The 27,590-nt window shown below is 33.7% G+C and overlaps 2 protein-coding genes across 6 annotated transcripts; both read left to right on the top strand.

Annotated features, from left to right (window-relative positions):
- The first annotated feature begins 628 nt into the window (after positions 1-628).
- Positions 629-13,293, top strand: LOC140053943 (homogentisate 1,2-dioxygenase-like). The gene is made up of 13 exons (XM_072098703.1): positions 629-669; positions 3,127-3,198; positions 3,393-3,587; positions 4,143-4,202; positions 4,795-4,886; positions 5,438-5,472; positions 5,798-5,977; positions 6,221-6,339; positions 6,557-6,661; positions 7,736-7,915; positions 8,342-8,470; positions 8,958-9,091; positions 11,432-13,293. Exons 1-13 carry the CDS (start codon positions 649-651, stop codon positions 11,484-11,486), a joined length of 1,377 nt encoding a protein of 458 aa, XP_071954804.1. The 5' UTR covers positions 629-648; the 3' UTR covers positions 11,487-13,293.
- Positions 13,294-14,745: 1,452 nt separating this feature from the next.
- On the top strand, positions 14,746-27,025 carry LOC140054110 (palmitoleoyl-protein carboxylesterase notum1-like). 5 transcript variants are annotated; one of them, XM_072098980.1, is made up of 16 exons: positions 14,746-15,062; positions 17,322-17,491; positions 17,879-18,156; positions 19,641-19,693; positions 19,800-19,895; positions 20,604-20,664; positions 20,868-20,926; positions 21,497-21,596; positions 22,448-22,636; positions 22,879-22,979; positions 23,234-23,378; positions 23,535-23,582; positions 23,826-23,953; positions 24,435-24,524; positions 25,288-25,527; positions 26,124-27,025. In XM_072098980.1, exons 3-16 carry the CDS (start codon positions 17,915-17,917, stop codon positions 26,243-26,245), a joined length of 1,674 nt encoding a protein of 557 aa, XP_071955081.1. In that variant the 5' UTR covers positions 14,746-15,062; positions 17,322-17,491; positions 17,879-17,914; the 3' UTR covers positions 26,246-27,025. The 5 variants fall into 5 exon arrangements, with proteins under 5 accessions (XP_071955081.1, XP_071955083.1, XP_071955085.1 ...); XM_072098982.1 differs by lacking the exon at positions 17,322-17,491; XM_072098984.1 differs by lacking the exon at positions 24,435-24,524 and having other exon boundaries at positions 25,291-25,527.
- Positions 27,026-27,590: the final 565 nt, after the last annotated feature.

Below are 27,590 nucleotides of genomic sequence, written 5' to 3'. Positions count from 1 at the left end.
GTTAACATAAAAGAGAAAAAAACCAAAATACATTAAAAGATGATAGGCCTATGTATAAATTCTAAGAGAAAATGATGGTAAATAATGATAATGAATAGAGAAAAGATTACAACAACAATCATGTATGTAAAAACACATGATAACAAAAATTACTATGTTAGAACAAATGTGTATAAATTAATATACAGTATTTATATGAAAATGTATATGATGAAAATAAAAGTGGGATGAACCCACATAAGACAACAAAATAATATGACGTATGTAATACTTACGTTGATCTACTAAATAGGAACTTTTTAATTTTATCAGTGAAAAGGCCATTGCAACACAATGTATACATATCTGTATGTAAAATATGTAAAATGACACTTCTAAATAATTTTAATTCCAGTTAAAAATTAAATCAATACCATGCAACGATTTTTGTAAATACGTTTTATCCATGGAGGTAGTGTAACTATAATACTTCTACGTTTCATCTAGGCCTATGTCTACTTTAATTTGTCCAAAGTTGTCAATGAATCTAACACACCTCCAAATGTTGACCAATCAAATACATAATTGAAAACACGCCCATCTCGTTTGCGTCACGGGTCACCGGTCATATACACTCACGTTCCGATACACGACGACGACGTACACAACATGGCCGAAGAAGAGTTTCAGGTATAAAAATGTAGCATACTGGCTGTAAATACAGCATTTTTTGACTTAATATTTTATTGTGTTAGTATGGCCAATTCATTATAAAGTATACTAGGTTTACCCAGCCTATTTGCTATGGCAGGCACTAGGCTAGGCCCTAGGGGCTAGGCCTAACCTCCTCGAGTCTTGTTTGTTGACACACAAAAACACACACCATGATGATGTGTGTGTGGTCGGCCGGGTCGCGATTTTTTTTTTCGTACATAAGTTGGGGACCCCTTCATGAAACGTCACAAAATAAACATGAATAATTCATCAGTTAAATTTGTTGTTCCGTGTGCACCCAAGCGTATAGCAACAAGAAGTGATTACAACTGCGATACGATACTTTCTACAGTAGGCCTAGGATTATAAGTCAATTCACGTGATTGCCTTCGCGCACTCTTCTCTTCACACAAAATGTGTCGAGTCGAGGCTAATCGACAGCTAGGCAAGTACGGCAAGACATTAAACTAAGTAGTAATTCATTGGACATAGCCCAAAGAAAGCTTAGACCCACAAGAATAAAGAATGTGTATAATTTGTGTAGGCCTACTGTATTTTTTTAATTCTGCTATTTTATTATCAACTTTAAAAATGCGCGTATTTGAACACATGAGATGGGAAGATTTGACCCACGAGAATAAAAATGTATTTTTGTGTAATGTTTATTGTTTAATTTTGCTGACTTATTACTCGGATTGTGTCATACCAAAGATAGTTACACTATAGTGTAACTATCTTTGGTCATACCTAACACACACACGTCACACACACCCACACAGCTACTACTACTAGAATAGACATGGGTTTAGAGACTAATAATTAGGCCTAATAGTATTAATAGAAACTATAGTTTTAACACGTAATTCTTTAGTAAAAAATTATATTAAAAACACCATAAACTAAAGGCTGATTATTTCGACAATCCACACAAAACGCCGCTATTCTTCTATGAAATCGCACGCCGCAACAACAGCGGAGATAGGCCTAGAATCGTACCGCACTTGTGTAATCACTTCTTGTTGCTATACGCTTGGGTGCACACGGAACAAGACAATTTAACTGATGAATTATTCATGTTTATTTTGTGACGTTTCATGAGGGGGTCCCCAACTTATGTACGAAAAAAAAAATCGCGGCCGGGTCGGGTACGTGCGGTCTGCTCTCTAAATATTAAGTCTAGCCTAGGCCCGATAGTAAATTGACATAATCCACGGGCTACACTCATGATACGTGTAATGATTACAATACTCTTTATAACTTGTTCGGTTAGTGCTAGGCTAGGCCTCTATTGTACAAACAATAGTCATCAATTAGAGAATAGGCCTAATAGGCCTAGCTCTTGTTTTTGCTCATAAATATTAATGAGATTGTAAGTAAATAGCATTCATCAAACCAATACAGAAAACACTACCAGTAATAGTTCATAACAGGTCTGTTTTTCTACACTAAATTAATTTCAGATATTTATTTTTCTTCAGATAATATTTATTTTCAGATAATATTTATTTAGATAATAATGAATGAATATATACAAAATAGAAAAAAGATATTAAAGTGAACATAGATAAAGCAGTAATTGGTAGTCATTATTATCATGGATCCCTTCTAGAAGTTAAAAACTTGTCTCGTAGGGACCCACAACAAAACACATTACTAAAAAAATAAAAATAACCTAGAATATATAATTATATAATTTAGGATAAAAAATTACAGTATAATAACATAACTAACATCTTCTTTATGATATTTTTAGACACAAATTCTCAATATTGTGTATTGTGCATATGTTTATGTTATCATCTGTTCATATGCAACAATGCACTTAACTGTAACAGTTAAATTAGTTATAGCCTACATGAATATGTAAATATGTACTGTAATCATTTAATCAAATTTTGGATTTAATTGATAAAGTAATGTTAATTGTTTATACAGTAATAATATATCGTGTCTTTTATTCTTTAATTTTATACTAAGTATTCTCACTTTCTCTGACGCAGGTTTGGCATATTACTGGTTTAGTTGTTTTAATTCAGCTTTTTGCTTATTTTACTTGTATATCTATTGATATCCATATTTTACATTATTTCTATCATAACCTGAAAAATGTCATAATACAGTAGTAACATTTGAGAAACATTGTGACTCTGTATCATGGAACAAGTGACCCAGTAAAAAGTGATTGAGGAAGGAAGGATAACCCATGCCTTAGTGACATGGTATAAGTTCCTTTGCCTAATAATTATTAATATAATGTTTAAATTATTTTGAGTGAAATAATATTTGCTGATATGTTTATTGATTGTTAAGTAAGCCAAATAAACTGCCTGATATATTGCATGCCTGTCAATTTAAAGTGTTCAAAATATTATAAATACAATATAACCAAGTAAACATTTTTTTAGAACCAATATTTTTTTTTTTTTTTTTCAGTATTTGAGTGGATTTGGAAATGAATTTGCATCCGAGGACCCACGATGCCCTGGTTGTCTTCCCAAGACACAGGTGAGGTTTGAAATCCAATTTTATAGCAACCCTGCAACCCCACCACCCCATTTTTAAAATTATTTTTGTATATTATGTTTCTGTTTAAACTGTGAGTAATAATTGAATGCTTTAGAATGCTGCAAAACAATAGTAGATACTACAGTATACACACTCACACTATTTAGTAACCAATCTATTTTTATTTACTGCAGAACAACCCACAGAAGTGTCCCTATGGACTTTATGCAGAGCAATTGTCGGGGACGGCTTTCACTGCCCCTCGAGTTACCAATAAACGCTCATGGCTGTATAGGATCCGTCCCTCCGCACTTCATACTCCCTTCAAGCCTATTGACATGGGAAACATGCGAGATGATTGGAATTCTTGGTACCCAGATCCTAACCAGGTGAGATAGTTTAATTTATTAAATATAAATACCAATTATCATATTTTAAGTAAATAGTTTGAACACAATAATAATAATAATAGATAGATAGATTTATATAGCGCAAATAAACGATGTTTCTATGCGCTCGAGAATAAAGAGAAAGAGTGGAAACCAAAAGAAAGAGAACAAAAAGACAAAAACACCAAGCTAGCACCCAAACCGGAGTATGGGGATACACCATCACCGCTAACTGGGGATCAGCCAGTCATCTTTTCAGGGATCCGGTACAAACAAATCTTTCAATTCACTATAGTACACAAACCCATAACTTTCAGATCACAAGCCTTAAATTATAAACTTAGACCATGAAGTAGAAGTGGGTAGCAATATATCCAAGCTGTGTGGGTAAATTGGAAAACAGTAACAATTTGAAAATTTTTTTCAGAAAATTTAAGGCAGTGAAATTTATCCATTGTTTGAATTTTATAAGAGATTCTTAGTTGAAACTGAGTAGCTAAACTTATTGAGTTTATCTTCTTTCTAATTATTATGTCAGTATTTTTTTGTCATCAGTTGCGCTGGCATCCATTCACAATACCTGATGCTGCCAAAGGTGCAGTGGATTTTGCAGAGGTAATCACAGTAATACTGTTCTAAAGCTCTGTCTACACTATCAAACTAGTTTGACAAAAAAAAAGTGTGATGTGCCCAAATATGGTGGTGATATGATATCATGATGTCCATATATGGGCACATCACATAAAGTTTGATAGGATAGACTGAGCTTTAGTTCAAATAGAGTATAAACAATCCCTCCTTTGGGATACCTCTATTCAGCAGACACTGCTTTTATGGGGACACTTCATTCAGTGGCAATATACAGTGTTTTAAAGCTCTGTCTACACTATCAAATTTGAGAAAAAAAGCGTGCCCAAATATGGTAGTGATATACTCAAATAAGGTAGGGATATGAGATCATCATGTTCATGTATGGGCACATCACATTTTTTTGTCACATAAAATTTAATAGTGTAGACAGAGCTTAACACTATTGTATGGTCAACCCACATTCATATGACACCCCTATAAGGACACACTTTGTTAGGTCCCGAACATGTCCCCTTAATAGAAGTTCTAAAGTAGTTTTTTCTCAAGATCATTGCTGTCAAGGTAAGTTTCAAGAAAATAACGAACTACTATTTATAATGTATGTTTGTAATTCCAGGGATTAAATACATTGTGTGGAGCTGGGGATCCAAAGACTAGGAATGGACTATCAATCCATATATATGCTTGTAATTCTTCTATGTTACACAAGTAAGTATTTATATATTATTATATAATATATGTATGGAATGCATTAAACAAGCATCATCACTACAAACCTTTAAATCAACACTGTGGACAAACTTAGATGATTGCACAATCACTATTGCACCACCTAATAGCATGTACTGCCAAGTCATGGGCTTCAATTTAATGCAGCAATCGATTTATGTATATTAATATATGGATGTTGGTTTGTTTGTTTTTTCGTCATTGTTTGGTCAGTTTTGTGAAGTTATAAATAAAAAAAATAAAATAAAATAAATTCAGTTAAGTATGATGTTTGCACACCGAGAGACGCACCCCTGACGCATATACCCATGTGATCCTTCGCCAGTATTCATCCAGATCCAGATGTTGCAAACACTGCATAAAGCTTTGTCTACACTAAACTACACAAAAAAAGTGAGGGGTGCCCATATATGGACATACATGGTCATTTAGTGGACTATTTAGTTGGAGTGTTTAAACCACCAACTATAAACCAAGTGCACCAAATCAAAGACAAAAATCTTTAAATTTCCTATGTTTTTTTTTTCCAGATGCATGTACAGCTCTGATGGAGATTTTTTGATTGGTATGTAATTTATTCATATCCAAATTTACTATAGTATTATTGACATTTACTTAGTGTAACTAAAACACATTTCAATTCAAACTTTGTACATAGTAATAATTGACAAATGTTATCAATTCTTAAAACCAGCACGCAGCCACAATGTTACAGAGGGTAATTTTTTTCATAAAAAAGGGCAAAAATCGTCGTAAGCTAGGAAAACAAAATTCCTGGGAGATTTAACTCAAATAGATTCACTTAGTGGAAATCAGGCTTATATTTCAATTACAGTGGAAATGTATATAAAACAAAATAAGTTTATCCTTTCTTTCTGTATTTATTTCAGTTCCTCAAAAAGGTACTCTCCGAATTCTGACAGAATTTGGGAAGATGACCATTAAACCAAATGAGATATGTGTTATACAGCAAGGCATGAGATTCTCAGTACAAGTTAGTGAGCCCTCTAGAGGCTACATACTGGAAACATACAATAAACATTTCACATTGCCTGATCTTGGCCCAATTGGTACGCTTTTTATTTTATTTTTTTTATTTTTTACTCTTTTTTACCAGGATTATGAAACTGTCTTGGAAAGCTGAGGAAGTTTTCTGATTTGTGTCGTTTTTGCCAGAAAATTAAACAAGATACAACTTAAAATTTGCAATTGAAGTTTCCTGACAAATAGACATAGGCAAATAAAGACAGAGCACACATAAGATGGATAAACATGAACTCTAACTCACTAGCCAATAACTCTCTTCTTCATAGGTGCGAATGGACTTGCCAACCCTCGGGACTTCTTAACGCCTGTAGCTTGGTTTGAGGATAAAGAGATACAATGCACAATCATTAACAAATTCCAAGGAAAAATGTTCGAGGCCCAACAGGTACTATTATAAAATGTACAATGATATGTTAACATTTATTCAAAATGCCAACTTATTTTCAAAAGGGGGTGAAAGGTTAATTTTACTTTTGGTAACGCTTCCCTGGTTGAATTATCAAAAAATAGCACTATATGAATATTCTACAATAAAGTGATACTGAAATGTGTAATATTATTATATATAATAGCTAAAATTTGCAATAATTTTCTCTTTACAGGGACATTCTCCATTTGATGTTGTTGGTTGGCATGGTAACTATACACCATACAAGTATGATCTGGACAAATTTATGGTAATCAATGCAGTGGCATTTGACCATGCGGTAAGTATTTCATTATTAAAATTAAAGAACCATAAACCATCACACTCTAACACAGGCGCAATATTGTTATAAGCCAACTAAGATTCACATCTTTCTGGGATCTGCCTTCGTCCATTTTTTTTATTATCTCTTGCCATTGTTGTTTTTTGTTAGTTTTTTTGGACGTTAATAAATGTTCTTTGAATTGAATTGAAAAAACGAAACAAAGTAATGATGAAATATAAGAAAATAGAAAATTGTACTAAGCTAGCACAACTATAATACCTCTTTTGCATTGACTTGTAAAACTCCCACACCAAACAGTGTCTAAAGTTTTGTTATATGAAAGAGTTAACATACAGTAATATTTATTTATTTATTCTGGTTTATTAAAAACAAAGACATGGCAGTACAAAACTGAATTGCGTCCAGTAATATAAACATAAAAAATATATCAAAAACGAGCAAAATTTACACAAACATCCAATATAAAAATATATATATATATATACAAAAATGCATTAAAAAAAATAAAGAATATACAATTACAAATTTAAAAACTGCGAGTAAAATTATTAATTATCCGTAGGCCTATCTATCAAAATTACAAATTTCATATATATATATTATTGCACTATAAGGTCATTGTTAATCAGGAATGGGAGTGTGGATTTCTTAAATCTTTCTGTTCTACATTTAATTTGGGATATTTTGTTTGCGTTTCTGAGAGATCTACCTGTCGCTTCAGCACGGGTATTGGGGATAATATTACTAAATTTTTCATGGACACTCCTCCCAAACTTCAGAACAAGCTGGAGACGACGGTCACAGAGCCTATCAAGAGAAAATTTCTTTAGGGCTCAATATATTGAGTCTTCTTGGATAAGGACTATAAACCGTAGGTCCAGTGTAGCTCATGTCCACTTTTAAGAACCTAGTACATCTTTCGAGATGAGTAGGGGGTTACCCCGGTGTATTAGTACATCACATCCACTGATCATAACTGGGCCCTCTGGGAGACCAGTTTTTGACTGAAGAGGTCACCCAGTATAAATATATAATACAATCAATATTCTTAATATGTTTTTTGTATAGGATCCATCAATCTTTACCGTGCTCACTTGCCAGTCAGAGACAGCAGGCGTGGCAATAGCAGACTTTGTTATATTCCCACCGCGTTGGTCCGTGCAAGAGCACACATTCAGGCCTCCATACTATCATCGTAATTGTATGAGTGAATTTATGGGCCTTATCAAAGGCAAATATGAGGCTAAGGTAGGTACTAACTATACATTATATCTGGTGATGAGAAATCTCTTATTACATACTATAGGCTGAGTTTACCCCACTAAGTCACACTTCAAAATACACATTTACCTCATTGTGGTGGTCCATGCATTCCCAGTCATAAACTATTGTAACAACTCAATCTAACCCTAACCCTTCAGATGGGAAATAAAGCTGTTGGTCCTGTGTATATATACTGTAGTACATTACACATGTACAAAATTAAGTACTTGGATTGTCTCCCGTTGTACTAATCATGCCCTTCTACTGGGCCCTAGGAGAACAGTCGTGTACTGAAGAATCACCCAGTATAAAAGAGAAATAAATAGACACAACATTTGCAAAAATTAAATTTCTGCCTCGTTTGTTGTATATTGCATTCTTAGCCTTTATATTAATTTAATTTCATGATAGGAGGAAGGATTCAGGTCTGGAGGTGGCACGTTACATAGCATGATGACACCACATGGACCTGACAGTGAGTGCTTTGAAAAGGCATCAAATGCCAACTTGAAAGCTGAAAGAATTGCTGATGGTACTATGGTAAGTGGGTATTCTACGCAAGGAGGCACATGATTACAATTAAGCCCATAGCCACATAAGGTTAAAGGTACTTAAGGTTAAAAAGAGCCACCTTTTATATAAAGTAACCTTTTCAAACTAGGGACGAGCACTGAAAGTGCTAAATAGCCATCAGCAGGAAAATCTATCATCTACTATATATTATGTATAGACCTAAAACAATGTTTTTCTTCAGTCCCCAATAGTCAACAGTGGATAATTGCTTACACTCAAAATTGTCCTGTATATAAACAATTGGGCTACAAGTTTTGCAATACTTGAATTTGATCCATTATTTTATAGTACTACATTTGTTAACAGATTGGACAAGACATAGGTACAGCACTATTATGGCAACCCAATAACTAGTACAATTGCACATATTTATAAATGTTGATCTCAGATCTCCACTAACATTCAAATACTGTAGATTGTGTGCCATAAAGAAAACAATTTATATCTTCCAAAGGCATTCATGTTTGAGAGCTCGTTTAGCTTGGCTTTAACAGAATGGGGCAATAAGACCTGTCTACGAGTTGATGAAGAGTACTATAAATGTTGGCAAGGATTAAAAAGTCACTTCAATCCAAATGACAGACTAAAGTAAGTCAATTTTGTTCACTCTTTGATTGAGATTTAAAATTGTCAATGTTTTGGTACAATATATGTTTTTGCATCCTCACTAATCCTCACTAATCCTAACTAATTAATACTCATTTGTACCCATTATGGCTAGTCAAAAAGTACATCAATAATTCCTAGTAACAAGCTCATAGAAGTGTGCAACACCTCTACTGTGACAATATTTCATATAAGCATGTTTTATTTTGACATGCACGTACAAGGTTCTAAAATTCTACTGAATGTCTTTAATTGTGATTGCTGGCGTGTACACCCTATTTCAGCCTAGGAAAATGCTCCGTGCTAGTAAATCTAGGCTAGCTAGTGGAAAACAACGGATTAGCATGGATATTTTAAGGGCAGTACATAAAGTGCATTATATGACTATAAAGTCAATATGCCTTTGCACGTCATCACCAATGAAAAGGTTGTTTTTAAATAAACTTTAATTCGACTGCTCTTTACATGCAAACAATCCATTGACATACCTTATCTTAATAGATGATGGCAATGTTTACTTAGCACACATTTCAAATATGTTATTGTTTCTAATTGAGAGCTAAAACAACCATTTATCCAAGAGTTTGCTAATAGTATGTACGACGTTGACATTAACGAGTTGAACTGTGTTTTAACAAACAACCATTATCAGTTATATTGCTATTAAGTGCAGGTGTTCAACTAGTTATATACTAATATAAATGCCAAAAGTTTATTAAGAGAGAATTGCATGTGCAGCCCTGGGCAGGATTGCTACTCAAATCCCCATTTATCATTCTAGATGGAGGGGTCAGTGTTAATAAAGTGCTTTGGATAATAAGGGCAGATGTAGAACCTTTTTTAAACTATTACTAGATGCATAAATCATAACATAAAAATACTGTATATACAATCTAAGCTAAATTGAATACAGAATTGTTGGACTGCACTATAAGTACCTCAGGTTATGTTCAGACTTGAAACATTAATGGTTCTTATCTAAAGCAAGGTGTAACATAATCCATCCATCAATGTAAAACTTGAAAATGAACAATTCATTAGCTATGTTCAATACATAAGGGTTGGGTTGCACTATAAGTACCTCAGGCTATGTTCAGACTTGAAGCATTAATGGTTCTTATCTAAAGTAAAGTGTAACATAATCCATCCATCAATGTAAAACTTGAAAATGAACAATTCTTTAGCTACTTTTAATATCAATGGTTGGACTGCACTATAAGTACCTCAGATTATGTTCAGACTTGAAGCATTAATAGTTCTTATCTAAAGCAAGGTGTAACATAATCCATCAATCAATGTAAAACTTGAAAATGAACAAATCTTTAGTTACTCTCAATAAACTCTCAGGGTCAACTGTACTATAAGTATCTCAGGCTATGTTCAGACTTGCAGCATTAATGGTTCTTATCTAAAGCAAAGTGTAACATAATCCATCATGTTAAAAGTCAGTGTTCAGACACAACCTAATTGCATCACTAATCAATGTTTATAATTTGTTTATTCATACAGCACATGTATGAAAGGCAAAAAGTGGCAACAAAATGAACAGAAAAGGGCATCACAACAAAATGTGTATAATTTACCAATCACTAATACAATTTAAAATCCTTTAGGGCATATATGCTTTGATAACATGGCATTATAGTATAATTTAAAGTAATTTAAAGGTATTTCACTACATATTCCCTTCTGATTTCATGCATGCTTCTAGCTATTAAGTAATTATTTAAATGCTGTGGTTTAGTCAGTTTCATCTGGAAATATTTACCCAATAAAATACTAATTTGTATACTGAATCTAGGTATGTCAGACCTGGCAATATTTCTCCAGATTTGATTATATTACATCAGGGTTAATGGGCGGTGTGTTGTACTTGCTTTTTAAAACTCACCTTTTGGACTCTTAATTATAACTGAATTTCAACAGCATTGTTAAAAACAAATTATGTAACTAGTATTAATAACTAAATTATGATAAATGCGTTCCATTAGTCCCCACTGAACTGTCTTTGTCACAAAAAGGACACCTTTTGAAGACTAAAGAACTGTCTAGTACACTATCAAACTTTATGTGACAACAAAATGTGATATGCCCATATATGGACACGATGACATTATCACTACCATATTTGAAGATATCACTACCATATTTGGGTACATCACACTTTTTTTGTCAAACTAGTTTGATAGTGTAGACAGAGCTTAATTCATTTTTCTTTTGTGGCTCTTTTTCTATATAGATTTGTATTTTAAATGTTTAACCAAATTATAATTTAGCAAAAAGCAGTTTTATTTTAACTCTTTTCCAACTTATATATTTCAGATTGTCTGAAACCGGAGGCGAGTCAGTGTCCAAAGTCAAGAAGTTCAGCTTTTAAAAAGTTGGACAGACTTATTAATTTTAATTCAAGATTTAAAATCTGAAATAACGTATTTATTTTGAAAATATAAATTATTAGGTAAAATTTGGGTGTATTACAGTACTGTAATACAAAGTTCAAATATTTATTATTGTTTGAGTTTTAAACAGTAATTTATTAATTTTTTTTTGCTGCAAGGATTTGGACAAAACCTGACTGAAATATGTATAAAGTATTAAATTTGCTTTTTTTATCTACTTCCCAATATTTTTTGGGTTCCATGAGAACATAATAATTTGACTAACTTGCCAACATTTTATCATGTATATATATATTTTTCTCATTCTCACAGATTTCCTCATCTTTATCGTTTCAAATTAATTAATTAAATTTCAGTATATCACCGGGCGGTTTAGAATTAATGTTCTTTGCCTATTGTGTTTATATATATATATATATACATTCAAAAGTATGTAACGTACAGTATTGTGTGAAAGTAAAACACACTTTCCAATAATTATTTATCATTTTGTCTCATGTGGTCCAGGAGTGTTAATCTTTTATCATGATTATTAAATTTATTATCATTAATATTAGCAAGATAAAGCTGTGTCTATCCTAGCAAAGTTTATGTGACAAAAAAATGTGATGTGCCCACGACATCATATCACCACCATATTTTGGGATATCACTACCATATTTGGGTACATCACACTAGTTTGATAGTGTAGACAGAGCTTAAGAATGTGCAATTAAAAAAACAAAATGTAGTATCAAAATAACATGTATCATACATATATTGAAGTAGTTAAAATGTAATGTTAACAGGGTGAAACTTCTACCAATTACCAACCAATTTTTTTCTATACATTTGTTGGATTACTATTTTCTTGCTGTATCTATAATAGTTGATAAATAATTGCTTTTTGTTTTCAAACTCCCTCCTTTTTAAAAATAAAAATGTAATGAAAAAATGAAGAGTTTTATTATAGTTCCACCCATGTTGGTCCATTAATAAAAGTAATTACAGTATATATAAACCAGTTGTGTACTCGCTTGTACTTAAAGCATGATTTGTCTTTTTCGTTATCAGCAATTGGTAGCTAACCTTTTAATAGTTGTCGTAAATGTGTATTTTTCGGTAGTATTGTTCCAAAACATAAAAAATATTCCTGAAATTACAATGCGGATTTGGAAATACTAGGCCTATACAATATACAAGTTTAACATAAATACTACGCACGATTGTTTATGCCAGCCTTTCTATTGTTATTTGCTCTCAAGTGAGACTTACTATTATAGGAAACATTTTGTAATTTTATTTTTTTTTAAATTTATAATCAAATGTTAATTTTGAGAATAATTCAAACCTATGCATACGTTATCCTTCTGCAAGCAATAGGCTTACCTCGTCAAGAAGCGCCCCTGGGTAACTACGTTTATTGACGTCATAGAAATGTCGAATGAGTACTACAAATGGTTTCTTATGGGAATTTTTACATAATGAATAACATAGAAAAGAAATGTTTCTCAACACATGTTTATCATTGCAATGTGCTGTTTAGTGCAAAATGAGAATAAAATCCGCAAGGCATGCGATAAAACTTGGTACAAACGCACCGCACCCCCCGAGATCTAATGTACTACTTAATACCTACTTACGCAGACGAATTTCTTGTGTTTAAATGTGAAAGTTTGCCGATAAAGTTTGTCAGGGGAGGCGGTAGGCCAGCTAATTATAAGTCTACCGATTATTGTGTTTTTGAACTCGGTAGAGCTAGATCAAGAAGTCGTTTTATCTTGCAAAAATGCGAAGAATAATCTTTCAGAAAAATGTTTTGTTTGTTTTTCTTTATTAATACGAAATATATACCTTGTATATGTGTTATGCTTAATAATACTAACATTTATAATGTTATCAACGTACACAATGTCAGCGTCATTATATTGATCACCCATGTACGGTAAAGCTGTATACACTATCAAACATTATGTGACAATAAAATGTGATGTGTCCATATATATGGACATGATGATGTCACCACTACCATATTTGGGCACATCACACTTTTTTTGTCAGACTAGTTTGATAGTGTAGGAATTATTATATCGTCCCTAAATGTGTGCGTTACCAGTTTTCGTTACTGAAATCACGGACGCGCGCGTACAAAAGACGTCTTGACGTCAGTATTTGAACGCATGTGATCATGTTATGTTCGTGCTGGAACCATGGGTTCATGTTCACGGCCAATTAGTGTTAATTTAACCGATTAGTGTCCCCAAACAAACACGACCCAAACATTACCTCGTACGTAATTACTATCGTAACTACACGCAGATCAAATTTTAACGAGTACTATTATAGGTAAACGGACAGAGACACGGGGATCATAAGAACCAAACAACGTGGGTAGACTAATCGTCGCCTAGCTTGGTCGGAAAGAGATACGCCGATTTTAGATTAATATAAGACGAAATATTGTAGGTCTATGCGTTTTCTGTTTGTTACGGTAGATCTTTTAAAAAACAATCTAACTGTTGGATCCAAGATTCTGAAATAGATGCCTCTCGGAGTGGAATTAGTAGGCCTATATGTGCAGAAGTTACTAGTGTCATTTACATTTGTCGAAAATATGGGGTCGCTTCTCCCCTCCTTCACGATCCCCTTGGATCCCATCCTATACTATAATTTAAAATAACAATCAATGTGAGCGTTTTTTTGTTTTTTTTTTATTGTTTCAACATTTATTTACTTTACTTTAACTTCATTTGTTACGTTTTAAAAGTCCTGATGATTTAGAACACATTTAAATGAAACAACGCATTTATCAATTGTAAATGACATTTTATCAAGTGATAATGTTACAGGTCTACAAACAAGTTTTCTCTCTCTTTTTTGGTACACCTAGAAATACATACGCAATTAGAGTAAATATATTAGTCGATGTGACACATGTACGAAATGGATACCATTCTCCTGGCTGTCAAGGGAATTAGGAATGAAATAGGCGGTTAACATTTGTACCCTTTTAAGCCGTAAAAAGAAAATCGTGTGACCTCATCCATTCATGTACCGCTGACGGCTTCTATTAAGACGACTCGTATTCCCACTCCCGTTGTCGTGGTTTATTCAGTAATTTGTCAAAAAATAATTCAAACCGTTCCCTAGATGAGCTAAACATGACCTCTTGTGTTGTCACCGCCCCCGTCTCCTGCTAGCTTTATTTTTCTTCGCTAAGGAGAACGGTGCATTATCGACGGGAGCGCGGCGCATCATAGCGCGAAACATCGTCAGACGGCAACAAGATCAAGCGTATAGCGACAGAAGAGTAATTTAAAAGTGGAGTATCTCGGTGTAAAGATAAATAAACATTAATAAACAAACACGGTGTGACGTCGATAATTGCTGTACTCGTTTTTTAGAAGTGCGGAAGATTGTTTTACTTTTAACGAACGACGATCTTTACACAGACCTATTTAGTAAATCGTATTACAAGGAAGGTATTTCATACGGGTTTGATCCAATAATTAAAATTCGGATATTATCTTGACATATCTCTGGAAATTCATAATAATTTTGAACTTTTGCAAAAGGTAAGTGGATTTTCTTTTTTCCTTATAGACCTATACTTTTCTTTAATGTTTGTTTACTTGTTCTTAAATTATCTCTTTTTTTCGTTTCTGCGAAATTAATTTCGGACCAAATACATATTGATAGTCAAACCATGAAGTTTAAAACATTATTTTTTATCTCCATGGTCAAACATATCATAGATACATATACACATTTCCCTATACGTAAACAATTTTTTTTGCTCAACTCGTGTTAAAATCAATCTATGTTCTTCAGTTTTCGTTTTTGTAATGCTCCGAAATATTCGAAACAATAAATTCCGTCAAATACGTAATTATTTGTTGTTTTGTTGTTTATTGTAGAGCAAAAGGCCTACATTTAATCTACTATTAATAAAACGATTAACTGACTTAATTCAATTATTTTAATACAATACAAAGAATAATAAAAAAATAAAAAGTGTACGTAAATGATTGTAATGTTTTATATCCCGGCTATTTCTGTTTTCACTAATTTTACCTAACAGTTCATATAATTTTAAAATGTTAACATCTTTTTATAGTAACTCTCCTGGTACGGTAAATTCTAAAAGTATTTGGAGACTTTTATAGTACAATCTGGCCCTCCTGGACCGTTTAGGCTTCGTAATCAGGGTGTACTGGGATCACAATGCCTGGGCCCTGTCATGCTACATTAAATTCATGCAAGTAATTTACAGACTCGATCATGTTGACTCTACACGAAGTTAAATTAAGGAATTTTATTCAAAAATGCCCTTCGTGTTTAGCCGTCTGAGAGCATGTTTCATTATTAAACAATTTCATTGCATTTGAAAAACAAATTCAATAGAAACGAAATTATTTAAAACAAGGCCTATACATACATGGCTGCAGTCGCGTGCGCAAATTTGAGTTAGTGTTTACCGACCGACCGACCGACCAACCGACCGAAATAGTGAGCTATAGAGTCGCGCTTATACGCGACTAAAAACGTAAAGCAGTGCTTGCATAAACGCTCAATAATATATTCATTCAGTGCATAATTTAAACGAGAAGATACCCATCGAATTGTTAGGTTTACTGCTTAGGCCTATATATTCGTCCATTCTTGTAAACGTACTACGCAAAAGTCTAGCCCTACTATGATATCTTTTCATCGCAATTAATTGTAATTAAAGTCCATCAAAACACACTGATGTGTAGGCCTACCAGGGCAAGGCTCAAAGTACATGTTCTCTCGTTACGACACAGGGCGGAGGGATTGATAGGATGATATCAGGGATAAAACCCAACAAGACTGTGAAAGTTGCAATTCATTTAAAATCTTTCAAGTAATAATTGCTTTTTATGATCTCCACTTCCTCGGTTTTCTTTTTGTTGATATGTTAATATTGGCATTTAGTGGTCATTGTTTAGTTCGTTATTGGACTTGAAGTTTGATCTTTTATTACTTTCGTCATCATAATCAAGAATTACAAGGTCAAATACATGGCTGCAGTCGCGTGCGCAAATTTGAGTTAGTGTTTACCGACGGACAGACCAATCGACCGACATAGTGAGCTATAGAATCGAGTTTGCACGCGACTAAAAAGAATGGGGATAAAAAAATGTACACGTACTACCAGGCCTTTTTCTTACGCAACAATCGTAACCGTAACAATCAAACGGTGTTAAGACAACATTGTTTTGAATTTTGTTAATTAAATGGTTATTTGCTCTTTCTACGCGACCTCATTACTTACCAGATTCGAGGCTACACAACAAAATAAATAAATATTTACTTCCATTCTTGTTGAAAACCAGTATCCAGATGGAATGTAAATTTGAGTAGCCCATCAAAGTATTCTTTTATCATGCCGAAATACAGTGATTGATGTTTTGTGGTAAGTTAATGAATCTTGCGCGCGCGACGGTATAACTTACATTTGGACCTCTGCAAGTTCTTATAAGTTTCATTGATAAGACGTTTTGCTTTACTGGATCTATGACTAATGAATATTCATATATCGTTTTAATTTAATATCCTTTCATGTCACCGACACGTTTTATAAATTGTAGATAGTTAGATTGGTAAAGGACTACTTAAGGGATTACAACTCCAGAAGCGGCTTGTCTTTGAAGTGTGTGCATCACCTAAGGTGTTACTCTTCAAGTGGTGTTTACTCAAAAGGGTCTGGAACTAGTTCCATGAATTTACTTTGTTCCTGGCGGCTACCGGTTCCCTTGGGCCTATACTTACGATCTCCCTTAATTTTTATCAAATCTGTGCGTACGATATAGGTCGACAACCTCTCGGATAAACGACACTGGACTGCCCATTTTTTTGGTTGAAAAGAGGACTCGAAAGAAAGAGATTGATCAAACAAATAAAGTGTGGTTGAAGTGGAACAAACAGTGTTAACGTTGTCTTCTATTTAGTTGTTTCAAAGACATTTATACTTCTCTATACGGTAAGTCTATCCAACGTAATTGATAAAGCATTTATCGATCGAACGACGAAGGGGAGGATTCAACACTCTGTTTTTCAGGGGAACTTTTTGTATATTGGTTCCTGAAGGTGATATCTTAAACGTCTTAATCTACTACCGTACTGCATGAACACTCTGTTTTTCAAGGGAACTTTTTGTATATTGGTTCTTAAAGGTGATAAAACGTCTAATCTACTACCGTACTGCATGAATCAATATGTTTTTTTTAACGATAAACAATAATAAACATATCAATGTTTACTATTTCTAATGTATTAAGGGGCCTATAATTATCGTCTTACTAATGCTACTTTTAAATCGTTAACATCTAATCAGGCTGTGTTTTAAATGAACACTTTATTTTTCTAGATTACCGGTACATCGTTAGGCCTCTCTGGATATAAGATGGAAATACTATTTATTATCTTTGTTTTCTGTACGCCACTGATTGCTAAGACGACGGGATATACTTCAGAATCTGGCGGACAGAAAGAGTATGTTCTAAACCTAACCAACAACCAAAAGGAAGACATGAAAAAACTGGCCTTTTCTCTCAGGAGTTGTGACGTCAACTTAGCGCTACCTATAATGAAATTACGATTGTTAAAGAATCAGTCTGTAACGTGTAACGATGGGTCATCTGCAGGGTAAGTTTTATAAACATTTTTTCTGTCCCAGTCTGACGTCAGAGTTGAAAATTAAATTTATTATAATAGTTTCATGGGGAAAAGATTACAGTACAGTATGTTGCATTGAACATCGTGCAATTTGTTCTGATAAATTTTGTTTACCAAAACCAATTCTGGAGACAAGGTTTGTAGTAGGTCTACACCTATTTTTAGAATTTGTCATCATAATGTAAAGTACTTCATTATTTCATTCCATTCAACCTCCCTTTAAATATTTATTGTGATTCTATTAAATATCTCGTACCATCTCAAGGTAGATCGTTATAACATTCAAATATTACGAGCTCCTTCATCTGTATATTGTAGGCCTAATGAATTATGCCTAATAATAGCTCACTGTGTATGTTGAGGAGGGAAATCTAGAGAATCGACAATATTTGCACCTAGCCCATTTACAGTCAAAAGCATGTTCAGCCTTAATCACTAAACACTAATCCTAACACATGATCCTGATCTTCATGTTGACTGTCCAAATATCTGTACCAGGATGGAGAACCGGCCGCATTAAGCTCTGTCTACACTATCAAACTGTTTGTGACACAAAAAAAAATGTGATGTGCCCATATCACATGATGATGTCATATCACTACCATATTTGGGCATATCTTTACCATATCTGGGCACATCACAATTTTTTAGGTCAAAGTAGTTTGATAGTATAGTGTAGACACTTAACTGTAGTCCTGTACATTTCCTTCATTGCTGCTCACTTTTTAAAGACCCCCCGGTATACAATGGATATAAGGATAGGAAATGACTTTCAATTGAAATCAAGACACTGACTATTGAAATGCTAAAGGATTAATCTAATTGTCCGTCAATTCTTTTGTAACGTATCCTTGGTGTAACACCATAACGGTGTCTGCCTTGCTAATGTCTATAGGATTAAGAGTTTAGCTCTTTATTTGGATACAATTTGACTCAGATCGTAAAAATAAATAAGACAACTTAATATAACTTTAAACTTTGGTTACAGCCTTTTGTGACACCCTTAACAAGGGGAAAGTCCCAAGGAGACATTTCCGATAGAAAACGTGTCCCCATAAAGCTTGGTTCCCACTAGAACGTAACGCAAGGACGTAAACGCATCGCAAGCGTTTTAACCAATGCCAAGCGAAGTTATAGACAGTTAGCAATCATAAGCGAATAAGCCATCGCTTGTGATTGGTCAATTCACTTGCGTTGCGTTACGTCCTTGTGTTGCGTCGCTAGTGGGAACCACGCTTAAGAGAGGTTTTATTGTAGGCCTATATCAAGAAATATTTGTGTATTACTACCGGAAAATTGTAAGGAATTCCTTCGAATATACATTCTTCGTATCACAAATATTTTCATGAGATTTTTTTTTTTTAGTAGAATAAATGTTATCTTATTTATTCATAAATTTCTTTGTTTTATTTTTTAACTGTACACACGCAAACATTTTTTTCCTACCAAAACAGGTATTATCTACGTCATTCACCGATGAGTCGGCGATGGCTCGTGTTTCTACAGGGTAAGGTATAAATATTCTGAAGATAACCACTAAAATATAAATATATGCACGTCACGTTGGCTGACAATCCATTAAAAAATATATGTTATTTTGTTGTTTATCAAAGGTGGTACTTATTGCTACGATCGTTCGAGTTGTAATTGGAGAAATGAAAATTCACCAAGACTTACAGGGTCATTGCTTTGGCCACAAACTCAGAAAGGTAAGGACATTCGTAGACCATGGTTGATAATTAGGTCTTACTCATAGGGATACTAGTAGTCTGGGTTCCAGACGGAGTTTTGTCTTAATATTAGTAAAAAGATAAATATTTTGGCACATATGGCGTTTCATACGTATATTTGCTTGGTATTTTCAGACAAAAATAAATAAAAACAAATAAAAATAAAAAGACAATGAACTTGGGGAAAGTCTAGGATACTAGTGGCAACGATTCGGTACTGTCTGTATGCCTATCTACAACACTAGCATACACATTGTGTGGCACATTCAGCGTCACATGTGTATGACGAGTCAGGCCTTGACCAATCACAAGCGATGGCTTATTCGCTTGTGATTGCTAACTGTCTATAACTTCGCTTGTCATTGGTTAAAACGCTTGCGTTGCGTTTACGTCCTTGCGTTACTTTCTAGTGGGAACCAAGCTTTAAGCATGATGGTTCCCACCTTGGACGCAACGCAACGACGTAAGCGCAACGTTTTTCCTATCACAAGCGATCTTTCGCTTGTGATTGGTCAATTCGCTGCGTCCTAGTGAACATCGAACTCAATCTCAATACAGATATATTTGATTGGAATTTAATTATCAAGAAACTCTGAATGATGATTCAACAATGTACAATTTCGAATTTTTTGTTACCTCACAGGGTTACATTAATCATTAATTATTTACAACTTTGTTTTAATCCAGGTTCTGGAATTTTATCGGCTGATCCTGTCAATAATCCTATTTGGTGGAATGCAAATGTTGTGTACGTTACCGTAATTTTCAATTTAATTTTTATTTAACGAATTTTTTAAATGATTAATCCTTTCTAAATCTTCTCCAATGAGAGATTTTATTCAGTGGGCCAAATGAAATGAAAAATTAAAGTAGACCTATATAGTTGATCTCTGAGAATACGATTTTGAGATTACTGACTAATCTCTTATTTATTTATCGTGTTTCTTGTAGTATGATACCGTACTGTTCAAGTGATGTCTGGAGTGGGACTAAGTTAACGTCCGAAACAGGTAAGTTAAGTAAGATCAGTTATCCTGATTAGTTTCAGATAAAGAAAATCGGTTACCGTAGATCTATTTATGCTAGGCCTGTTGCATGAAAGTTGGGGAAATACGGTTCAATGACTTGGAAATACTAAATCAAATCATGATTATATTTCATTTTTAATTTAAATCACGTTTCTAAGATGTGCTCTACTAGACCACGTTATGGTGGTAAGTCTTGACTGACTTGATCATGATCAGTGAAAGCCTGATCAACGAAAAATGTGTACCGGCCTAAATAATAACACTAATGAAATATACATCATGTAATGATTGATTGTTAATTAATATTGTGAAAGATCAATAATTATTATTATTAATATTAATGTATTAAGTCATGTTTCTTTGACGTGGTTTACAAGATCACGTTATGGTGGTATATCTTTACTGACTTGATCATGATCAGTTGAAGCCTGATCACCGAAGAATGTGTACTACACTGATGAAATATATAGGCTTACATCATGTAATGATTGATTGTTGATGACTTAATATTATGAAAGATCAACATAATAATTGCAATCATTCCTTTTGTAGGTTATTCATTTATGGGATCTTTGATAATAAAGGAAGTGCTCCGTGAACTTTTACCTCTCGGTCTCTCAGGAGCAAAACAACTTGTTCTTGCTGGAAGCAGGTAAGGTGTTGTTTTTGTGCATGAACGAATCTGTTTTCTGTTTCTGGTTCACTCGCGTAACACCCGATGCCACAGGGAAAGATGAATTTGGACAACATATTTTTTCCTATACTATTTCTTTAAGAGTTTGGCAAAATATCTTTCCTGAGCTTTTTCTGTCAGTGTTTGGTAAAGCATTTGTTTTCCAATACTTTTTCTGTCAGAGTTTGGCAAAACAGTTTTCCTATACTTTTTCTATCAGTGTTTGGTAAACAATTTGTTTTCCAATACTTTCTGTCAGAGTTGGAAAAACAGTTTTCCTATACGTTTTCAGTAAGGGTTTGGTAAAATATTAGTTTTCTTATACCTTTTTCTATCAGAGTCGGCAAAACAGTTTTGCTATACTTTTTCTGTAAGGGTTTGGTAAAATATTTATTTTCTTATACTTTTTTCTGTCAGAGTTTAGCAAACATTCTATTCCTTTCCTGTCCGATATTGGCAAAACAGTTTACTTATGCTTTTTCTGTAAGGTTTTGGCCAAACTTTTTTTCTATACTTGTTTTTCATAGTTTGACAAAATTGTTTTTCCTACTGTCTTTTTCTGTCAGAGTTTAGCAAAACATTTTTCCTATATTTTTCTGTCAGTGTTTGGTTAAACATTTGTTTTCTATACATTTTCTGTCAGAGTTTGGCAAGAATTTGTTTTCCTATACTTTTTCTCTCAGAGTTTGGCAAGCATTTGTTTTCCTATACTTTTCCTGACAGAATTTGGCAAAAGGGCTACGTAAAACAAACGCTTGTTATCCTTTCAAACTACTTCATAGTTTTAATGATAAATGTATATTTGATGTACAATTCTCTGTTTACACTAGTGCTGGAGGAACGGGAGTGTTGCTAAATTTGGATAGTATTAGTGATTGGTTAACCTCTGTAGGGAGCAACGTGGAGTTACGTGGATTGGTTGATTCAGGGTGGTTTATGGACATGGAACAACTGAAAGAGACAAGATGCGATAGCTCAATATTCTGTAAACCTGCTGAAGCAATATCGAAAGGAGTCACGTATGTACGATTATCGTTTAAATGTAGATATTTAGCATCACCATTTCATCGTGAATTAAATGCTAGGCCACGTTAAGGGGATATTAGATCGATTTGGTAGCACGACCGAGTAGAGCAGTTTAGACTTTACAGGAGGCGGGATTCCGTCGCGCGATATTCATATGAAATTGGAGGAAACCACGCACGACAAAATTAACCAATTGCAAGGATGATACTTGATATTAAATTTGTTATTTATTTAGGCTTTGGGGTAGTTCAGTGCCAACATCCTGCCTGGACATGTATGGAGTTGGAAATGAATGGAGATGTTTCTTTGGATTTAGGATTTATCAAACACTAAGAAGTAAGTTATCCGTTTGACGAGATTTGTTAAATTCTTGCCAATAATTATTGTGTGTGTGAAGAAAATATTGTTTTAATCATCACGTAAGTTGTGGAGGTGATCATTTTTACTACGAATGGTAAAATGATTTAACGGTTTAATTATATCAAAGTGAATTTGGAGTGTAGTTGAAAAGTGAACATTTCGATACTGTACAGTACTACTAACTACGCACTGTAAACTAACAAGTGCAATATTGATATTGTTATTTCCAGCGCCCGTATACATCGTACAATGGCTGTATGACGAGGCTCAGTTAACAATCAACCTAGTTAGTCTAATCCCGCCTACAGAACTTGAAGAGTGGAACTACATGCAGAAAACAGCCAAAGAAGTTAGGGCATCGCTTAAAAATGTATCGTAAGTTTTCACAGATCCAAGATTCACCAATGAAATATAAATAATTGGATTAACAAATGCTTTACTTAAAGCACGTTTGATAAATCCAGCTCTGACCATGTCTTCTAACTTTTACAATAACGTAAGTACGTCAATTTCACTTCTTTTTTTCTGCAGAGCTGTGTTTGCCACGTGTTGTTACGGTCACATGATTCTTGAGAGCAAGTAAGTCCTAGTATTTTTATTGGTTTTTTTTCGTTGGTTTTAAAACAACACAAGAAATTTCACACATTATCACGCTACATGAAAGTTCAAATGATCCGTCGCTTGTGATGATTGGCTACTTGTTTGCGTTACAGCGGTAATATAGGGCATATTACAGGGGAAAACCGGCATTATTGCTGGTAAAAGGTATGCTATACTGCAGTATAATTACACAAATGAAAAATTAATTTTTTTTTTTGCCAGTGACTGGACAAAAATGGCGGTGCGCAATAATTACCTTCGTCATTCTTTAAAATGCTGGTTAGCATCAAGTACCGAAAGTAATCGGAATTCCGGTCAGCGGTCAACATCTACCAGTAAAACCACAACAGGTAGGCTAACACAGTGTACTGTATGCTTACTAATATTTGGTTAATTATTATAGACTTGTAATTACAGTAGTCGCTAACATTTAAATAGTGCAAAAGCGCTTGTGCGAGTGTTTCCATTGCAAAATCCAACGGATAAACTTAAGAGGCCGAATGAGCAAATCAACGTACTGTACATGATTTCCATGATAATCTTAGGCCTATTGATCATTTCAAGGTCAACTCAGACAGCGTCGTGTTGTCGGGAGAAAATTAAACATGTTTAAAGTTCTCCCGACGACCTAAAAACTACGCTCTACGCTATCTCAAGACGACTCTTGACAGCGCCGACGATCGAGTCAGGACGTTTCGTCGGGCCTGCATCGTACGATGCTGTCTGACTTGGCCATTAGGAGTTTCGCGAGGAGCCGACAATGAAGATCGACATGCTTTTCTTTTGCAAATTTAGTTAGTTAATTTACTTTAACACTGTTGCAATTTTCAGTTAGTCTCAATTCTACCGTAATTCCGAACACAACACAAACACAGCCCCCAAAACAGTCTGGGTTTTTTAGTCTATGGAAAAGGAGTGCAGGTAATCTAAAACAACGTCATCCACTTTTCGATTTTCTATCACACGATCATCCCCTCCCTTCACTACCGAATCTATACTTGTGTTCAGTAGGCTATTTATCACTTTTACTAATAATATTAACATAATTTTCATCCTTTGTATTGAACTTCCACATTTTAATTGTGTCGCATTCATTGCTTTTTGTCCTTTTTACACTATTAATAATATACCATTCTTCCACACATACTTCTTACAAACTTATACATTAAATCATTCTCTATATTTTTGTTTCATCATTTACTTAAGGGTTGGTATTTTCTTATTTTACTGTACGAGCCTTTAACATAATGTGTGTAGTGGATAAAGTTAGTACTTTAATACAACAACGCAACAAAACAAACGTGGTCCAAAAAATGTTTTTAAAGCTTGGTTCCCACTTTCCAAATAATCTAAGGTGATAGGTACCCTCTTTGATATGTGTAATTATTCTAATGTTCTATAAAACGTTGTTGAAAATGTGCATAATGAAACAAAATGTTATATATTATACAAACTCAACAATGTTTTATCACAATTAACTTAACAGCTTTAATGTATTTCAATCAAATGTAGACATTAATTAATTCCTACAATTCCCAAGAACTGTGACATTTAATTTATTATAACCAAGAATATTATGAAGAACATTTGACTCTGTATAGCGGAATTTCCATACTGAACAAATTACATTACAACAGAGTTCGTGAAATCTGGTAAATAATATACATGTTTTAATCGTTTTCAGAAGCCAGGCGGCAACCGAAAAATAATCGTCGAAGAAAGTCCAGAAATAAAGGAAACGAAAACAGAAATAATAATAATAATAATAGGAACACGAGCGGTAACCAGGGCGTGGTTAGTGATGATCCTAAAGCTGGGGGCGTGTCACGTAACAGCAGACGATGCCAACATCACCTGATAGATCACGCTGATTGCCCTCACTGTAACAACCCAACATGTCCTAAAATTAAGAATCGATACACAGGTATGTAATCCGTCTGGAGCATGTGGGTTATGAAATAAAACTAAGAGAAACTGCAGCAAATCGTGCACAATGGTCAAATTTATTTTAACATGTATTATTATTATTATTGCTTGTATATGCAAAAAAGACATTACTTATTTTAATTAAAATTATATAAGAGAAATTATTTATTTTCATTAAGAAAATGTTAAATTTATTTTATACATGGATTACAAGACTTGAGTTATATATAAATGGAGAAGGGAGAGTCGGAAGACTTTAGCCACGACGGAGTCGTAATAGTGGAACCTTTAGGACCTGGAATATTTTATTATTTGAATGTATCGTTTCCATTGAGAGTAGTTACACCTCCAAAGAGAACAACGATTAACACATTATCCGTGTATGTTCCAAGAATCGGTCTTTCAGCAGAAGTACATCTTATATGATAATTGTTACTAATGAGAAAAAAGTTGTGTTATCGGGTCACGCAAACGAGAATCCTAAAATGTACTAAGTAGGCATAATCGGTAGAATTACATCATAATTTTTTTTTTAAATCTAGTCAATCACCTACACTCTATCAATATCTAACCTTTAATATTTTTGTTGTTTAGGAGAAGAAATGGATTTTCTTCAGTACATGCGGTTATGGGGCCTGGACATATCGGACATAGCGAAGCAAGTGGGTGTTGGCACGTACAGATTATTACAAATGATGAGTCCAGATTCGTTATAGTGCGCGTAACAACATCATATTAAAAAATAATTTATCATAGATATTGTATTATATTGAGAATGACATTTCTCAACACACAAGAAACGTTCTGAAGATTTGAACTGTAAAGTTGGAAACAACAACTTTGTAGAGACATGTTTCATGTGATACTACAGTACAACATGTTGGGTGGCAAGCACTGTGTTTGGTGTACAGAGATACCTCTGATACCTATTCAGGGGACACATTTCCTAAGGGGACATATTCCTGTGAAACGAGCGGTATAAATGAGTTAATACTACGGCTAACCTCTATTCAGGAGACACTACTATTAAGGATACACTTTGTTGTGTGTCCCTTTAATATGAGTTCTGCTGTAAACATTTGAGTTCAATACTGTTTTCATATGACCTATCGACCTATTCAAAATAATTATAAAAACAATCTATACTGTATACAATACACATCAAATAATTCCTATAAAAAAATTTTTTTCTGTGATATATAATTTCAATATTGAGACTAAAACCATATTTGTATGTGCATAGATAAATTAAAGTTTTATCATAACAGATTATGTTTTTTTTATATCACTGCCTCTATTTGACAATTATAGCGGTTCTTAAAACTTGTAAATATATAAAAAGTATTTTAGCTTTGCATGACGTCATTACTGCATTCTTTTGTGCAGTTGATTAATATAGTTTATAATTTCAGAGAGATATTAATATTTAAGATATTGTAAATATAGGCCTATTGTTATTGAATGTTCTGAATAAAAACGATTTGCGCAGAACTATAGTTTCTTTGTGTGCTTTGATTAAGCGTGTATATGCATTATACATACTGTATATTAATGCTTACTGTATAAATACAGTATATAATAATAATAATAAAAATAACCAGGAATGAGAATAGGCTAAAGCCCAAACAGATTCTGCACTCACTCCATACAATACAAACAGTTACAGTAAGATAAAACCATATACAAGAAAAATACAAATAAACTATACATAACATGAAATAATATATAATAAATACAGTATATAAAAGAAAGAGTATATACGTAAAGTATTATATAAGATAAAATATATAATATTTTGGTGTGAAGGGAAGATGCAGGGAAGCCAATACGTTTAGCCCTAGCTATAGGCCTACTGTATGTAGATGAGGTTGGAGTTACTACTACTACTACTAAGTCTAACTATTATACTTTACTGGACAAAACAGGCTTGAAACTACAAACAAAATGTGTCACTCTTGCTCTATTTTTTTTTTTTTTTCAATCTTTTGACAATCAGAAACAAAAAAGTTGAACGGGGCTGGCTGTTGAGGTAAAGCAAAAGATGTGCTTAACCAAACCCAT

The sequence above is a fragment of the Antedon mediterranea genome, chromosome 7 (genome assembly GCF_964355755.1).
Source record: "Antedon mediterranea chromosome 7, ecAntMedi1.1, whole genome shotgun sequence".
Classification (NCBI taxonomy): domain Eukaryota; kingdom Metazoa; phylum Echinodermata; class Crinoidea; order Comatulida; family Antedonidae; genus Antedon; species Antedon mediterranea.
This window is presented reverse-complemented; position numbering and strand designations above follow the sequence as displayed.

Coding starts and splice junctions, on each gene's coding strand:
- LOC140053943 (XM_072098703.1), top strand. CDS start 649: ATGGCCGAAGAAGAGTTTCAG. Junction 3,588..4,142: donor GGTACCCAGATCCTAACCAG/GTGAGATAGTTT, acceptor TTTTGTCATCAG/TTGCGCTGGCATCCATTCAC. Junction 6,340..6,556: donor AAATGTTCGAGGCCCAACAG/GTACTATTATAA, acceptor TTCTCTTTACAG/GGACATTCTCCATTTGATGT.
- LOC140054110 (XM_072098982.1), top strand. CDS start 17,915: ATGGAAATACTATTTATTATCTTTGTTTTCTGTACGCCACTGATTGCT. Junction 20,927..21,496: donor TAAGTTAACGTCCGAAACAG/GTAAGTTAAGTA, acceptor TTCCTTTTGTAG/GTTATTCATTTATGGGATCT. Junction 25,528..26,123: donor AATTAAGAATCGATACACAG/GTATGTAATCCG, acceptor TTTGTTGTTTAG/GAGAAGAAATGGATTTTCTT.